This window comes from Polypterus senegalus, chromosome 6, assembly GCF_016835505.1.
Source record: "Polypterus senegalus isolate Bchr_013 chromosome 6, ASM1683550v1, whole genome shotgun sequence".
Taxonomy (NCBI): Eukaryota; Metazoa; Chordata; class Cladistia; order Polypteriformes; family Polypteridae; genus Polypterus; species Polypterus senegalus.
The window spans coordinates 2505631-2523553 of NC_053159.1; the positions used below are offsets into that span (position 1 = coordinate 2505631).

At 47.5% G+C, this 17923-nt stretch overlaps 1 protein-coding gene across 2 annotated transcripts in view; it reads left to right on the top strand.

Moving 5' to 3' along the window:
* Positions 1-9546: 9546 nt before the first annotated feature.
* tfcp2l1 (transcription factor CP2-like 1) overlaps positions 9547-17923 on the top strand; it is a 37378-nt gene continuing 29001 nt past the window's right edge. For both annotated transcript variants that reach the window (XM_039755276.1, XM_039755277.1), the window contains exon 1: positions 9547-9804. In XM_039755276.1, the coding sequence (XP_039611210.1) occupies positions 9743-9804 (62 nt within the window). In that variant the 5' untranslated portion in view covers positions 9547-9742. The remainder of the gene's footprint in view (positions 9805-17923) is intronic.

Here is a 17923-nt window from a genome sequence, read left to right on the forward strand (position 1 = left end):
CTCCATCGACTCAGGCCTCTTATTGAGTTGGAAATCTGCTGTCTTTAGGACCGTTAAAAATATCGACTTGACGGCGTGTGGCTTTTGGGGGGGCCGTCGAACCGATGGAGGAGAAGGAGAAGGAGGATGTTCAGCCAACTTTTGTACTACGTAGCCAATAAACAAATCCGAGGTGTCAGAGGTCACCCACAAAACTGATTGGTTAATGAGGAGACTGGAGTGAGGTCACCGGTGGAGCCCCCTCAGGGGTCTATCTGGCCTTGGACCCTCCTGACTTGTTCTGATTTATATGAATGACGTTGATGTTGGTGTAGTCGGGAAACTTGTCAGATTGGCGGCCGACATTAGAATCAGAGGGACGGCAGCAAAACGAATTCAAAATGATGACCAACAGGCTTCAGAAGTGGGTGACCCCCCTGCGGTTTAATGGAGAAAAGTGCAGAGTGCTACACGTGGGCAACAGGAGCGTCAATTAGAAAAACAAGATGGGAGACGCCGAGCTCCAGGAAGAGACCTCTGAAGAGGAGTTAGGGGTTTATGGGCATCATTGACGACGATCAGCAATTAATAAGGCAAATAAAAATGTTAGGGTATTTCATAAAAACTGTTGAATGCAAATCAAGGGACTGTAGGTGGCACTGTGGAGACCTCCTCTGGAGTCCTATGTGTGCAGTTCTGGTCACCACAGTAAAAAAAAAAGACATAACAGCACCTGAAGCAACCAAGTGCATCATGGGACTTGAGGACATGTCCTACTGTGAGAGACTCGGAGAATTAGACCTGTTTAGTCTGAGCGGAGGAGACGGTGTGGGGACCTCAGCCGAGTGTTTAAAATCCTCAAAGGCATCGCTAAAGGGGACCCGGCGACATTCCGCCAGCTTAACGGTGAATCGCGTACTCGAGGACGTCAGTGGAAATGAAGGCTGAAACCATCAGAAAGCTGGGAAGAAGCCACCGAGACATGGAGTTGAAGCAGAAACCTGGAGCACCGTTTTGGAGGGGACATTGGGACAGCTGAGCAACAGAAGGACTGAGTGGTGGCCTCTCGTTTGTCACACGTCTCACGTTCTTGTATGTTCTTATGTCCACAGCGAGTTCTGCTTGATAGCTGAACTTTCTGACTTTGTGAAACTTACCCTCAAACAAATGAAATGAAATGATTTTAAATTCATAGCATGTCTCCACCCAAAGAGATCAAGCAGATGAAAAAACGATGGAATCGTCAACTAAAACTTCAGACGTGAGCGTCGGTGGGCTCTGTGCCCTCAGGACCAAGTCACCCGAACTCTTCTCAAACATTTCAGTAAGTATTGACCGCTCTGATCTTTCTGATCATAAATGAGGTCGTTACGATAGGAGCTGATGAGAACAATTCATCGGTCATTGCAGAATTACGGGATTTGAGGTTTCTTCTAGAGGGTCTCTGTCTCTGGCACAATTCGACTCAAAGACAAATCGGCACATCGTCATCTCATAACAGACTTAAGTTCTGAGTTTGGTGTTCTTCCTTCCAGCCATTTTAGCTTGAGACCACCGTCCTCGAGAAACTGCGACACACACCCATCACCGAGATATCGATGTTTTCGATATCCAAAACGTTGAGATCCGTTGATAACCAGAGAATGAAATTTTTGACGAATCTAAAGCTTTTGCTCCTCCCCCTATAGGTTAGGGTGGGTTTGGTGGGGGGCACAAAGCCAAACATCACACATAGGACTTTGTTGCTCCTCTTCAGGCTTTTATGATGGCCTCAATTCTACGATGCATGGACGTCACGACTGGAAGACAATTTTCTACATCAGGTGGGTTCCAGCTTTCTCAAATAGCAGTGGACGGACCACCGCTGCAGGATGGGGTCTTGTTGTGGACCAGATTTTTATTTATTTTTTTTTTTAATTTCCACCATAAATTTCCAACTTTCCCAGAACTCCGATGTTATGTTACATTTATCATAGCTCTCAAAAAACCAGACAGACCAGCTCTTGGATTTCATCTACGCATAACGTTTCCCTCAAAACTCCAAGGGGGGCAACCCGTCCCACCAGTTTGTGTTTTGAATTGCATTCACTGGGCTGAGTGCCACTTCCTTTAGGGGGCTGGCGAGTTCGGCAGGTCCTGAGGTTTGCTCCACCTACTTCAGAAAGATGGCCAATTAGCAAACAGTGGGAGGAGTCTTAAGAATCTTCAGGTTTGGTCTTCATCAGGGACTTCAACACAGGAGCAAAATGGAAAAGTGGGCGCCATTAAAAAACAAAACCACTCCACGCCACGGTTCAGGGAGGACGTCTTACATGGCATCCTATGCATAACGCTGATGATTCACTACCTGGGAGGAGCAGCAGAGAAGACGCCTCCATGAGCGACAGTCACGTGTAAATAATGGAGATCGAGAGACAGAGAGAGTATTGTGCCCTGCAGGAAAGCGAGAGGAATTCTCAAAGACAATCAGGAGAACAGGCGGGGTGAAAAACGGGTTGAATAGAAGGAGGTCACAAACACGGAAACCGAAACCAAATCACGAGGTGAGAATCAGAGCTGAAAATATCAAAAAAAACAGAGGAACGTAACCAGCAGGTTGTTAAATGAAGGAAATCGCAGGAACTCGTTTTTGTTCTTTGAATCCGTGAACTTGGACGCAGTTGAGAGCGCGCGGTGAACTTTAAACCCGTCGAGTTGCTTGGCGTGACATCTGCACAGAGGAAGGAGGAAAATGAAACCTGGTGGTGGAATGGAGAAGTACAACAGAGAATACCGAGGAAGAGGATGGCGAAGAAGTGGGATAGTCAGGGAGATGAAGAGCGTAGAAAAGAGTACAAAGAGAAGAGGCACAAGGTGAAGAGAGAGCTGGAGAAGGCTAAGGAAAAGGCATATGAAGGAGAAAAGGACCGGTGGGCTACAGAGAGGGGCCGAGCTGGAAAAGATGAGCAGCGGGTCAGGGTGATGAAGGATAAAGATGAAAAGAGGACTTTGAGAGGCTGAAGAATGAAGAACACAAGAGAGAGAGAGAGAGAGAGAGAAGCGGTGGGATGATGTGGAGGTAGAGAATCAGGAAGTGCAATGGATTAGCAAGGACAGCGATGAAGAGGATGAAGAATGGAAAGGCTGTTGGTCCAGATGACATACCTGTTGAAGCATGAAGGTGTTTAGGAGAGACGGCAGTGGAGTTTTTAACCTGATTGTTTAATGGAAAGTGAGAGGATGATGAGGAGTGGAGAAGAAGTGGACTGGTGGGCCGATATTTAAGAATTAGAGGGATGTGCAGGACTGCAGTAACTACAGGGGGATAAAACTGATGAGCCACAGCATGAAGTTATGAGAAAGAGTAGAGGAAGGTCAGATAAGAAGTGAGGTGATGATTAGTGAGCAGCAGGATGGTTTCATGCCAAGAAAGAGCACCACAGATGAGATGTTTGCTCTGAGGATGTTGATGGAGAAGGAGAGAGAAGAACAGAAGGAGTTGCATTGCGTCTTTGTGGACCTGAGAAAGAAAATGACAGGGTGACTGAGAGGAGCTGTGGTGTTGGATGAGAAAGTCGGGAGTGGCAGAGAAGTACATGAGAGTGGCACAGGATATGAACGAGGGAGTGTGGCTGTGGTGAGGTCTGCGGTGGGAGTGACGGAGGTGGGATTACATCAGGGATCGGCTCTGAGGCCTCTCTTATTGTCAATGGTGATGGACAGGCTGACAGACGAGATTAGACAGGAGTCCCCGTGGACTGTGATGTTTGCTGATGACATTGTGATCTGTAGTGAGAGTAGGGAGACCCTGGAGAGTTGGAGATATAAAGGGAGAGGAATGAAGGTCAGTAGGACCACCAAGACAGAATACATGTGTGTGAATGATAGGAAGGTCAGTGGAATGGTGAGGATGAGGGAGTGGAGTTGGCGAAGGTGGATGAGTTTAAATACTTGGGATCAACAGTACAGCGTAATGGGAGTGTGATAGAGAAGTGAAGAAGAGAGTGCAGGCAGGGTGGGATGGATGGAGAAGAGTGTCAGGAGTGATTTGTGACAGATGGGTATCAGCAAGAGTGACAGGGAAGGTCTACAGGACGGTAGTGAGACCAGCTGTGTGATATGGGCTGGAGACGGTGGCACAGGAGACAGAGCTGGAGGTGGCAGAGTTAAAGATGATAAGATTGGCATTGGGTGTGACGAGGAGGGACAGGATTAGAAATGAGGACATTAGAGGGTCAGCTCAGGTGGGACGGGTGGGAGACAAAGTCAGAGAGGAGAGATGGCGTTGGTTTGGACAAGTGCAGAGGAGAGATGAGGGGGACATTGGGAGAAGGGTGCTAAGGATAGAGCTGACAGGGAAGAGGAAGGCCTAAGAGAAGGGCATGCAGGTGACGGGGGTGACAGAACAAGATGACGAGGACAGGAACAGATGGAAGATCTGCTGTGACGACCCTAACGGGGGCAGCTGAAAGAAGAAGAAGAGGAGTTGTGACTGACAGTTCACAAGCTCACAGGACACGTTCCCAATAGCAGACCCTTACAAATGGAGGTGGAAACGTCCCAAAGTATTGGGAGCTCTAAAGTAAGAAAAAATGAATGTCATCCTCAAAAGCCCAGGGGTAGAAAACCTCCAAGTCAAGTGCAGATTTGTACAAAAAGGGCCAGAGAAGTTGGGAAAAATGAACTACGACAAAAAATCCAACCTAGAGAAGGAGATCCTGAAAAAGTCATGAACAGTGCTGTGAAAAAGTATTCACCCCCCCTCCATATTTGTATATTTATGAATATTAATGGCTTCAGATCTGATCGATAAAAGCAACCTGGAATGTCCTTTGAACCTGCAGATTATCAGTCATAACGTGACGGAATAAAAGATTAGCAAGCTGCTGGCCGAACATCTCTGTGTTTTGAGACTTTTCAGCTCTGATTCTCGTCTCAAGATTTGGTTGTGGTTTCTGAGTGAACATCTCTAGACGTAAAATGGTAAGGGTTGTGTCTGTCTGTCACGTGATTACTCGAAACCACTGGGACTGCCACCTTCATCCTGTCGTAATCAAAAACTTATGACCAGCGGCCGCCTCTGCGAGGTTATCAGGATCAGCGTCTTTCTTACGGCAGACTGACTGAGAAAAGAAAGAAGAGCTGCGACATCTGCTGCACGTGAAGCACATTGCTAAAGCCGATAGGAAGAAGAAGGATGTCTGCTCAGATGTCCGCTGCCCCTCAAGCAGGCTGCTGGTACTTGTGGTCCACTGGGGCTGCAGCCTTCACCTTGGGAGGGCCGGTGGTCTGCATGTGTCCTACTAACACAGATGATGTGCTGTTCATCAGATCAGGAGCTGTTCCTTCTCTTCTCCATACTCTTCTCATTCTGGTACACCTTGATCTTAGTTTCCTTTGTCCACAGAACTGGACAGGCTTTTAAAAAATGTTTTCTCTCAAAGTCTAATCTGTCCTTCCCGTGCTTGAGGCTCACCGGTGGTCTGCACCTTGTGGTAAACCCGCTGGCTTTACTTTCATGAAGTCTTCTCTTGATTGCAGACTTTGACAATGTTAGGCCCACCTCCAGGACAGAGTGGTCTTGGTTTGGCTAAATGTCTTCTTCACCAAGGACAGAATTCTGCGATCATCCAGCACAGTCGTCTTCTGTGGTTGTCCAGACCTTCTGCTGTTGCTGAGCCCACCGGTGTGTTCCTTCTCTTTAAGAGTCTACCAAACGGTTGACTTGCCCCCTCCTGGTGTCTCTGCTGTCTCTCTGGTGAGTTTTTACTGACGTGGACGGCTCTTTGGACCTCCTATTGAGACTTCACAGCGACAGCTTCCAAAGGTCAATTTAACACTTGGAATCGACTGCAGACCTCCTACTTGCTGAATGAAGTAACGGGGGTCCTACATACATCTGGCTATGGAACAGCTGGTCAGGCAAATGTCCAAATACTTTTGAGCCCCTCAAAATGGGGGGACGGTGTATGAAGATGGCTGGCATTCCTAAACGGCTCATACGATATTTTTGGTGAACTCCTTAAAGTAAAGCTGACAGCCTACACCTCAATCAAATAATCAATCATTGCTTTACTTCACATTCATTACGATGGCATAGAGAGCCAAAAGTAAGCAAACTGTGTCACTGTCCAAATACTTATGGACCTGATTGAATATAGCGCCTTTCACATATCTATTTATATCTATATCTATTATATAGCACCTTTCACATATCTATCTAATTCTGCAAACTATCTATCTATTATATGGTGCCTTTCACATTTACAGTGTCTGTTATATAGTGCCTTTCACTTCATCTATTATATAGCGCCTTTCACATCTAAGTTGTGCTTCACTTGTGATGCTAACAATGAGAAGTGTGTTGCCTCCTGACCAATCCTTTAATTCAGAGATGTTCACATTCAGTCCTGGGCCCCCCCTGTCACAGCAAGCCCCCCAGATAAAAACATTGCCTTCTGTTTTTTAGGTGGACTCCTCCATTAACTTCACGTGTTGTCCTTTCTTATTTCTCTGTGCGTTAGTTGGGGTGAATTCATTCATTTTCTCTTTCTGTTTTCTGTTTTTGTCCTTTAAACATTTTCGGCTCGTTTCGGCCATCGCTTACCAATAAGTGGACTGCAGTGAAGACGCCGCTGCTCATCAGCAGTCAGTGTCACCGATAAAGGTGACTTAAAAAGAAAATGAAAAGTGACATTCAGTTGAGCATTCAAATCTAAATGTTAGAAATGTGAATCTCCCGCCGTTGTTATTTTCTTAATCCAAACCAGGAGAAGAACTCGGGTCGGCTAATTAAATGATGAGTTTAAATTAAAGGTAAAAATGACAGACTGCTTGAGGACCCAATGGGAATGAAAACCTGGGGCTGAACTTGAGAAGCTCGGCTTTAGTTTCGTTGTTTTACGTTCTTAAATCTTCCATCTTTGAGATTCTCGTCCTCAGCTCCCCTCTGATGCGCACCCACATCTGCGGCGTCAAAGAACGTCTGGCGAAAGGCGCTGAATATTCGGCTCAGTGATCGATCAACTTAAAAGTCACATAGCGTCGAATTTGAAAACGGCCTTCACAAAGGACTGAGAGCACCAAGAAAAAGTGCAAAGCGTGCAAATCCAATCCGAAAAGCCGATTGCGCTTTTTACTTCTAGAATTGTTTAATTTTATATTACAGATTCCGCTCTCCAGTCGTCCTGAGGCAGGAATTCTCATCTCACGTCTCCTAAATAACTGCCAACGTACAGCTGCCTTTTCTTTCTTTCTTTCTTTCTTTCTTTCTTTCTTTCTTTCTTTCACACCCAGATGTAAATGGTCGTGGGTGGCGCTTTTCCTGTCATTTCACCATCAGCGGCTGATGCCCTGCGGTCAGCCGTCTCAACCCCCTCCTACATAATAATGGAGTGGCGACCAGTTGATCAGCGGACTGCGACATCCACCACGCGTCCGGTAGGGGGCGCTGCGCTCCCCGATGGAAGGAGATTTCTGGAAGGAGACTTCGGAGTCTGTCCGAAGTTTGCGGCGTCTCGGACCGTTTGATAGCCGCTAGTTCTCGGTGTATTTGCAGTTCAGCATCCCACCCCGTCCATCTTCCTAACCCTCCCATCGTGCCAGCCGGAGTCTGTCCTACTAATCATCGAGTGCAAGGTGTGTGACATCCCGGTGGGCTCCCGATTTTAAAGGACTCGCCGTGAACGGTAACGAAGTTCGAGGGTCTTCATCCGTCATAACCTGCTGGGCAGCCCACCAGACATTTCTGTTTAGCCCACACAATAAGCCAAAAAGAACCAACTTCACGTGCCTCCTCTGCACCTACTGGTCCTTCTCGGGTTCAGAGCCTCAATGCCACGTTAAATGGGCCGTTGTTAGAATATCTGTATTTTTCTTCAGCTTCTGTACAGACTTCATTTCATTGGATATCACCCCTACCAATATTATAACCTATTATATAGCGCCTTTCCTATTCCTCTCTCACTACCTTATAGTGTATTTCTATCTCTGTGTGTCATAGCTACTGTATTTATCATATAGTGCCTTTCCTATCCATCGATCTATTATGTTGTAACTTTTTTATCTCTGTATCATATAGCGCCTTTTCTCTCTCATTCCATCACATCATGCCTTTCCTACCTATTTCTCTATTATATTGTGCATTTCCTACCTCTCTAATATATATTGCCTCACCAGTCCAAGAATCTATCGATCTATCTATTATATAGTGCCTTTCACTTTCTAACTATCTATTATATAGTGCCTTTCACTATTTATCTATCTATAAATCGATTATATAGTTCCTTTCACTTTCTATCGATTATATAGCGCCTTTCTGAGCCTTTTCCCTCGTTCCCCTTTCCTTCTCCTTGCGCCCCCGTGTGGTGTGCGTGTTTGTGTGTCAGTTTACCCGTCGACTCTTTTTTTCCCTTTTATTGTGTTTTTGTTTAATTGGCCGTCTCGGGTGGGGTGTGCTGGGTGGGCGCCAGTGGGGGGTTTGTTTTGGCTTTTACATAGCCCAAAACTAAGTTATTGTTGTTGGTTTCCTTTTTGTGTATTACTTTTCATTTTATCAATAAGATGTGATCATAACATATATATAGAGCACCTTTTCTATCTCTCTATATTATATAGTGCCTTTAATATATCTCTGTTATATAGCACTTTTCGTATCTCTCTCGCTCTGCATTATATAGCGCCTTTCCCACCTATCCAAGTGACGTTCGTCCCTCTCACAGCGTGTGTTTTCCATCACGGCACAAGGAGGACATGCAGGCTCCATAAAGAAATGAGCCGAACGCTGAACGCCACAGTCCTGGTGACAACAGACAGCCATGCACTCTCAGCCCTGCGCCACCAGCGCCCGAGTCAGACGACAGAAAGGGGAGAATCTGGCGATGCGCGTGGCCCTGTCGCCATTACAAATGTCCCTGAAGTCCTGATTGAAACGCGCGGCTCTTAAGTCACTCAGTCCACATCACATTTATGACGTTGATTAGTCAATCGCGTTTTATTTAAAGTGACTTCCAAATCGCAGGCGATTCAATGAACGCGTATACTCAGCAGACCCTTTTATCCAAAGTGACTTCCAAATCACAATCGCCGTTTCAGTTCCCATCAACTTATTCCGAGTGAATACGAACTCAGATCAAAAGATCCGTCAGTTCGGCGTTTATGGGGTGCGACTCTTCAAGGTGCAGGAAATGCAGCGGCTTTGGGGCTCTTATCAATACCAAAATTCTAACAAATAATAGCGTAAGGACTTGATATGGATTTGGGGGGCTTAGTCCGGCTCAATGACCCCCCCGGGAACTGGACGTGCGTAAACGCCAGTTTGGCAGACACCTGTCGCGCTTTTTTTGGACTTTCCTTGTTCGGAGCTCCGGCAGGATGAGCTGACCCGGGGGTCTGCGCGCCGGCGCCCCTCTCATTCGGTTACCTGCGCACTTCCGCCTCCTCTTCATGGGTGTGTCCGGTCCTTTCACTTTTTTTTTTTTTTTTTAATTATCTCACCTGATTGTAAACAGAAAAGAAAACAAACAGTGGGCGGGGCTCAGGCGGGCCCTCCCTGAAGGTGCGCGGAGGTCAAGGAGGACAAGCGCGTCTGCCCCGGCCGACTCCACCATCAGCAGGTGGGAGTGTTCGCGCGCACGCCGAGGTCACTTTAAACGGCGCTCGCGGCCCCCACACGTCAGTGTGGAAATAAAAGAGTCGAAGAGGAGCCGCCGCCTCACCTGTGCACCTGACTCCGCGACGGACGCTCGCTCGCTCGCTCATTCCTTTCTGTCTTCTTTCTTTCGCCATGCTGTTTTGGCACACGCAGCCCGAGCCCTACCATCAGCACAACGCCTCCAGCTACCTGCGGTAAGTGCCAGCCGTCCGATGGCTACAGGGGTGGGACGGGGCCGTGGTGCCAGCAGACTCCGACCCCGGGTACCCCGCCGGGAAGCTCCTGGTCCTAAGGGCGAGGCGCATTGAGCTTCTCAGCGGTACGCACGTGCGTTTGTTTACCTGTGACACGCCAGGGCGCATCTCGCAGGATTTCCCATCCCAAGGGTCCTGTTGGGACGCGGTGCGGTGCGGTGGGCTCGGCTGATGGGTGCCCCCCGGTTGTGCTTGAAGCCGACGTCGGTCTGTTCGTGAGATGATGTCGCGTTGCGTTGGCTGCACTGATGGCAGGTTCTCGCAGGACAGTCGCTGGGCCGGCGCCACGCTAAGAAGCTATCGTTGAAGTCCAAATCGGGTTCCATTTGTCAGTTGACTTCTCCTGCAGCCACGCTCGCGAGATCAAACCCTGGACTGCTCGCCTCTTCACGGACGTTAGGGAGTCACTTTGAGGTGTCAAATTCAGCGCAGGCCCCGCGGCTTTAGCCCCCAATCCAACCCCTTGTCGTTTTTCACTCAGTTTCACGCGTTGGTACCTCCTTTGCATAACGAGCAGAAAGCACCACCGTTCCCTGGGTGGGATGCCAGGCAGTAGCGGGCTACCCAATGCTGTTCTCATTCAAGGCGCCGGACCCGATTCTTCTGGATCGTGTTTTTCCGAGCCTCTGGTGAAAAGGGACTTGACCCACCACTGCCCACCTTTCGAGTTCGACTTTTCACTCTTGGCTTCTTCAGACTTGTGCCACTTCATTACAAATGATCTTCTTGTCTACGTATTTATTTATTTATTGAGCTTCTGTAAAAAGCCAAAGTTCCCCCGTTTATATAAATGCGCATATCGCACAACGAGAGGCTCGCGGGGTGGTCGGAGCCCAACAGGGTCCCCACATTACCGTAAGTAGCTGATAAGAGAAGTGTGACACATCAGTGGGGTCCTCGCCGCGTACGGCCACACGGGCTCTCCTCAGGTGTTCTTGACCTGGCAGTGTCCTGCTTGGTCGCCATCCATGACCTTAACTGATTTCTGTTTTGTCCACTGGTTAGGAATCTTCTCAAAGTACCTGCAGTTTAATATAAAAAGATCCGAGTGTAGTGTTTTAGCGACCACCATTAAAGAACCAGCATATTTAAGAGGGTCCGCGTCTTTGGAAAACACACACAGGTACGGGGGGCACGCGCAACGTCCATGGACGACTGATTAATTTGAACCCGCCGCCCGATCTACGACTGGCACAATCGACTAAAATCTGGAGACCCTTTCATAGTTTTTTTTTTTTTTAAAAAGGAAGCTGAAAGCCCCTGCCAGAGTAGCGCTCTTGAAATGTGAGATTCCCATAAACTGGTCAAGCGACAGAGGCGTGCGGGTGCCAATGCAATTAAAATAAATTAAAATGTGCAAAATATAACTGAACTAAAATGTTTTTTTTTCTTTCTTAGATTTTGACTTGATTGTATGGAATTCAACATGGTTTTTAATAAATTCAATAAAAGATTAAAAATAATAAAATGAAATAAATAAAATACATTTAAAGATAGAATGACATTTAATAAAAAATCTAATTAAATTAATTCGAAAAACCAGAAGAAAATAACAAAAATAAAATATAATTCCAAAATTAAAAAAATAGTATAAATTAAGAATGAGAAAAAAATCAATTGGGGTACCAACGTATTAAAAATTAAGTAAAGTACAATTACAAATGGAATAAAATTTTAATAAAATGCAAATAGAATTACAGAATAAAAATAGAACTACAACAACTGGTTAAAATAGAATTTAATGATTTGAAAAAATAGAAAATTTTAATGAAAATGAAAAATGAAAGTCTAAATACAACATAAAAAAGATTAAATCAACTTCAAAAATAAAAATAGAATTTTAAAATAGAAAAGCGAAAATAGAATACATTAATATAAAGCAACATTTAAAATAATTGAATTAGAAATAAGGTACAATTAAAAAAGAATGAAATCAATTTGGAAAAAAATGAAATACCATACAGTATAATGAAAAAACAACGACTTCTCATTAGAATTAAAAAGGAAAAACAGGCGTGCCGAGGAAACCGATATAAAGCTCTAGGCACGCTGTCCGTCAGTCCAACACATTTTATAGCGCCTTTCAGCTTTACCCCATAGTTTGGGTCAGTCGAATAGCAGTGGCGGCTCGTGAAGGTCGGAGAGCCAGTGCACCTGTGGGGGTCGTCATTGCTGCCCCAGCGTTTCTTTGACGCTGAGGGCGATGCTGTGACCTTTTGCTCGCCGTCCGTCCGTCAGTTTTTGTCGTCACGCTGCCTGTCCGCGTTGCGTTCTCTCGCTTTTCTCTTCTGAGTGGTCGGCTGCGTTACTTTCGTCGTCGCAAGTTGTAAAACCGTAAAGATGGGCTGCTTTCTGATTGGTCTGCGGGAACTGACGCGCAGGGTCGGTTCACGTGACCTCTCCATCGCACCTGACTGAGTGAAGCCGGGAGTGCGCAGAGTGGAGTGTGTGTATGCGCGCGTGCGCAGAGTGGAGTGCGCGTGTGTGAAACTCCTAGTTTATGAGGAGCGGCTTTATGATCTTCATCAACTCCCTAACGATTTGAGTCCAACTTTAACAGCCACGTGGGAGCTGAAATCGGATCCAGTAGCGCCCGCTCAGCCGCACTGCGAGTCCAAAACGAAAAAGAAAAGTCGGGAAATGCAGCAACCTGACAAAGTGGCCCCGACTGATGAGACAGAGTGACGTACAGGACACTGCCTTTGATTTGTCCCTTTCTGAATGTGTGTGAGAGGTGTGGCTGTTGAACCCCGAGTGTTCCTGCCCATCAGGGATACCAGAGGGTCTCAGGCTGGCACTAGCAGCAGCCCCAGGTGATGGCCTGGCAGCTCATTTGAAGCTCTGGTCCTTTTGGTCCGTCTGTTCTGGTGTTTCCGTTGCTCTGGTCCAGTGACACAGGTCAGCCACCAGGTGGCACTGTTTTTAAAACCGACTGTAGTAAAAAAAAAGATGGAGGCGAAAAAAAAAAAAGATCAAAATAAACTTCACCGACCTCTCAAGTCGAAATGTTGGTTCCCAAAGGAGTGTCTGGTCTCATCCTGACAAAGTGTGATGTGTGTGATGTGTGTGTGTGAGAGAGAGCAGGATTTGATTGGACCAGAGGTGTGGATTTGCATAACAAACACAAACGCACACACAGGTACACACACTGAGCTTTCTATAGAAGACTGGCGCCCCCTAGGTGGTCGGCTGTGAAGTGATGGCATCACGTGATTCAGCCATTTGCCATTCACATTTGTCAGACTGCAAAAGGAGGTCTAAGGCCAGGCGGACGAGACCACCGCCATTAATTTGGATGTTTTTAGTGGGTTAAGGTTGGCTGCTGTAACTTTCTTTTTTCTAATTATTTGTATTGTTGTGTTAATGAGAAGGACTTCTGAACGCTTTGAGGTCACTTCATTTTTGTCCTGTGCCACCCCCTCGTGTGACATACCATTCAACTTGATGTCACTTTATGTCAGACGCCGTGCTTTTTCAGGGTCTCCCCATTTTTGGCTTTTTACACCCAAAACCCCTCATTTTTAGTCAGTTGCTGGACCACATTTTGAGACCCTTATGACAGAGTCTGAGGTTGTGCATCAACGGACCCCAATGGGATACAAGGGGTCTCAAATGGGGGTCGTTCACACCGGCGCGTGGAGTGTCATTTGATGATCTTTTGCGGTTGCCTATTTTTGATATTTGATTCTTGACCGGTGGTCCTCGCCCTCCCAGAAGGTTCAAAATGACGAATGTCAAACTTGGGCGTGTGGGCTGTCATTTTAGAGTATGTCAAGGTCGCCGATTACGAATACGAGGTTAGTTTTGGAGTTTGATCCTCCACTAGGGGTCAAAGCCACCTGTGGACCTCCATCAGCGGATTTCCATTACAGTCGAGGACCTTTCGACTTGACTCATTTATATGGCAGCCCACCTCTGACTATTTCCAATATTTGACACCGCAGTTCTTGTTTTATGACGTCTGCACTTCTGTTCCATGACGGCCGTCCTTCCGTTTTTTGTCGATACCCCGAATTCTGGCACCTTGCACTCCTTCCGACTTTTTATTATTAAGAATTGCACCTGTTCGGGTTTTCACATTTATTTTCCATCCCGGGGTGGGCTTTATTTGAATCTCTCCGGGTGGCCCACCTAGCAGGTGAAGGCAGAGTCTTTGTCGTCTTTCACATTTGCTAATTCAGTTCTTGGCTGCAGGTGTGGCCCCCTTAATGCCCCCCATCCCCGCGCCGGTGGTCTCTGCGATGGACCTGGATGGGATGATTTGTCCCGATTCACCCTGCCTTGTGAGGGTCTGAAGGTGGTGGTCCACGCTGTAGACGGTCACGTTGACCCCGTTAAGTAATCGCTAGTTGAGAGAGTGACAGCTGACAGTCCTGACTTTCATCCTTTTCATCAACGCTTTCTGGCAGCAGAGACTTGAGGAATGTGCCCCCCGGGGTCGGGCGGAGGAGCCAAGTGGCACAGCAGGTTGCCCTTATGTGTTGCTGTGTGTCCTTTGTTAATTATGCGATCAGGAGCATCGGGAGCTGTCCATTTGCTTATTCGATCCATCGGTTCCCGGTTGGATTTTGTTCCGCTCCTTTGTAAGAACACAGCAATGTGGAGGAGTAAAGGGAGAGCCGCCTCGTGTGACAGGTGATCGTTCAGCGTCGAAGACGGTGTGTTTCTCACCTCCTATGACCTTTTGGTTTTGTTCATTTTGTAGCCTGTTGATGCAATTTGGGGTCCTGAGAAGTGGGGGGCCGACCACGGACATGGTGACTGTTCAGTGGCAGGTGGGCTCCGATTTCTTTTCATCCTGTAATTCTGACGTGGCTTAGGCTCAGAAGGAGAAGATCCCGTTGCCTCATTTCTGATGGCTTCCGTTCAGCGGGTCTGTGGATCAGACGTGAGGGCCTATATGGTGCCTTACGCCGGGAGGGCAGACTCCGAACTCTCCGACCGCCACTGCTTCTCACATTGCCATTCGGTGGCTGTGGGATATCGTTGCCTTCCCTGGCACCTTAGACTCTCATTCCAACCGACTCCTCTGTCTAGGAGAACACTTTGTGACTTTTGAGCTTTGGACATTTTGAACTTTCCTAAAAGACTGCCACACGACATGCCAGGCATGGAGTCCAAGAAGGAAGTTTCTGATTATTTTAATAATGTAGGGAGTGTTTAGAAAACGGAGGGCTCGTTCACGCTGTTTGACAATCCTGAAGCTGTCGGTCTCCTGATGTGACTTGTACAGTAAAGTGAGAATTTATATCTAAGCTGAGATCCTGTCGTCCTGCTCCATGAAAGGCGCTATATTAGAATAAACAGCACGGGATTTCAAGATTCTTCTTCTGCCCGGGCTGGATGGCTTAGCGGGTGAGGCCCCGTGTGTTCAGCCTTCACCGACTTGTTGTGTGACCCCCAGTATCGTATCGGGTGGTCCAGCGGTTAGAACTTCGCCCTCCTGCATTTTCAATCACTATGTCCAGACATTCTGGGTGGTCCTCTGCATGTTCTCCCCATCTCCGACCTTTTTATGTTTGTAATCCCACAACCTGACTGGCAGCTCTAAATTGGCCCCATGGGAGTCTGAGGGGGTGTGCGACAGACTGGTGCCCCCTTTAGGATTTTTACCCACTTTCCACCCAGTCCTGTCAAGGTGGGCCCTGGCCCCCGCAGCTCAGACCTTGGATGGGCTGAAGCAGGTCTGAGAATTTCATGTGTCCAGGGGATGGCGTTCACTGTAAAAAGGCGCTATATAAAACCACAAGATCTCTGCCATTGCCAGCTTTCTCGGAAATTAAAGGTGCCACTTAAATTGCCAGCTGTAGAAATTTGGGGACAAAGGTCTTCATTATCCATCCATCCATCCATCCGTTTAACAAACCCACTGTATCCCAGGGGAGGGCAAGCTGGAGCCAACTGGGGCAGCACTGGGTGAAGCAGGAACAATCCCTGGACGGGACGCCAGTCCATCACTGGGTGAATACACAGACGCATACAAACGCACATGAGTTGCCAGTTTAGAATTACCAATGTGTGTCAGTATGTGACACATACATTTGACAAATTGTGTCCCAGAATAAAGTGGACTAGAAAAAAGGCGCTATAAAAGTCCTTATTCTGCAGCCCCCATTATCGAGTGCATCAGACTGTAAGCCATGAGACTGTACTGAGCAACTGGCTTCACATGGAAACCCCCCATCACTGGTGTTCATATAGAAGTGCTGCCAGTGGGCCAGGTGGTGCCCCCTCCAGGACTGGCTCCTGCCTATGTGCCCAGTGTTGGCCTGCCGACGATCCTGAGCAGAATAAGCCGATTAGGAAAGAGATGGATGGAAGTCCTGATTGTTGCCCCCTAGTGGTGAAGCTGCTGTGTGAGCAGATGGTCACTTGGTACGAATATGAGCAGCAAGCCTGAAGATGGCATTGACTCGGGTTGTGGCTCAGTAATAAAATGTCTGACTGATTATCGCTTGGCACCCTTGGATAACAAACCACAAGGCTGCGGGTTTAACCCTCACTGGGCTCCAAGTGTCTACATAGAGAGTCTTGAGTGACATTCACTAGGACTGCCACTTGATCCTGAATGGGACACTTTGTCATCGGGACTGGTCGCTTGGTTCAGGCTGGCATATTTAAAGGAAACTGGCAGTCCTCACTACGAGAAATGTTAATGCCACAACATCAGTCCAGCAGGCCATTTTGGGTGGTCTTGGCAGTCTTGATTTTCAGGAGGGTCCCTCAGGATCTGCAGGGGGGCAGCTGGGGGACAAAATCTCTTGCACAGAAACATGGGGGATGAAAATGAAAACCAGCAGCCTTTGAGGAGGCACAAGGCTTGGGACTGGCAGCTCTGTGATGCCGTTGTAGATGGACTTGGGCACAGCTGGCATCGCCTCTCTTGATTGGCACATTCTTATTGTGATGCAGGAATTCAATTGGAGGAGAATATGCCATTGCAGTTGATTGATTTTCATTTCCTGTTTGCTTCCCAACATTTGTTATTCCCTTTTGACCCTGACGCCCACCCTGCACAGCGGAGATGTTCTCCGATTTCTGCCCGCTACCCTCGTGATGCTGTATTTAGTTAGGCCTGCTTTATTAAGCACGCCTATAACTCGGGTGGCACAGCAGTTGGCAGTGCTGCTGCAAAATACTTGGACCCCTGCTGGAGCATCTTCTGTGTTTTTCTCCTGGGGGTCCGTGTGGATTTCCTTTTTCACACCAAAGCTGTGATGCTCTGCCTCTTGGCGACTCCATATTGGTGCCAGTGTCTAATAAAAGTAACGATTATCATGCTTTTTTTTATATATAGTGCCTTTCCTTTGCTCAAAAGGCTTCAGAAATACTCGAACGGGTAAAGAAGGAACGATAGCACAGAAAAAGATCAAATTAGGAACTCTGCCTCCAGACATTAAATATTAGATTAATATACAATAAAAGTTCTGGACGTCTGCGTTCAAGGGTCCTGTGGGAGATCACTGCCCCCTACAGAGACGTACCTGCTGTGCACCAAAATGTGCCAGGGCAGGCTTCAACTCCTCATGGCCTGTGTGGACGTCAGGATAGATGATGTCGGTGGGCCCCACGTGGTGCCAGAGGTGGGCTTCTGCAACATCTCCTGTCTGGGGGGCTCTCTGCCATCGGGCCCCTAGTTTGAACAGTTCTGTTGGTGCGCCTCGTCTTGCCATCTGCTGGCTGTTAGGCTCCGATTCCTCTTCATTGTGTTCTGCTGACAGAAACTGGGACATTTGGGGAAGGTAACGTATCTACTGGGCACCAAAATCTGGCAGGACGGGCTTCAAATCCTTGTCCGCCTGAGCTCTGATTTGTGCATTCGCAAAATTAAAGGTACGTCTGGACGCAGGCTTTCGTGTTCCAGAGGGTCAAACGTGGTGGCAGCAGTGGGATTGTATAATATTTAATATCGTGGGAATTGGTGGCAGGTGGGCTCCCATGTTTGAGTAGTTCAGGTCCCGTTCAGAGCTGCTCTTGTATTTCCTCAAGCGTCAGTTGATCTCCCGATTGCCCCACCTTGTTGGTTGCCTGCCCGGCGTCCCTCGGGGTCTCTTCATCT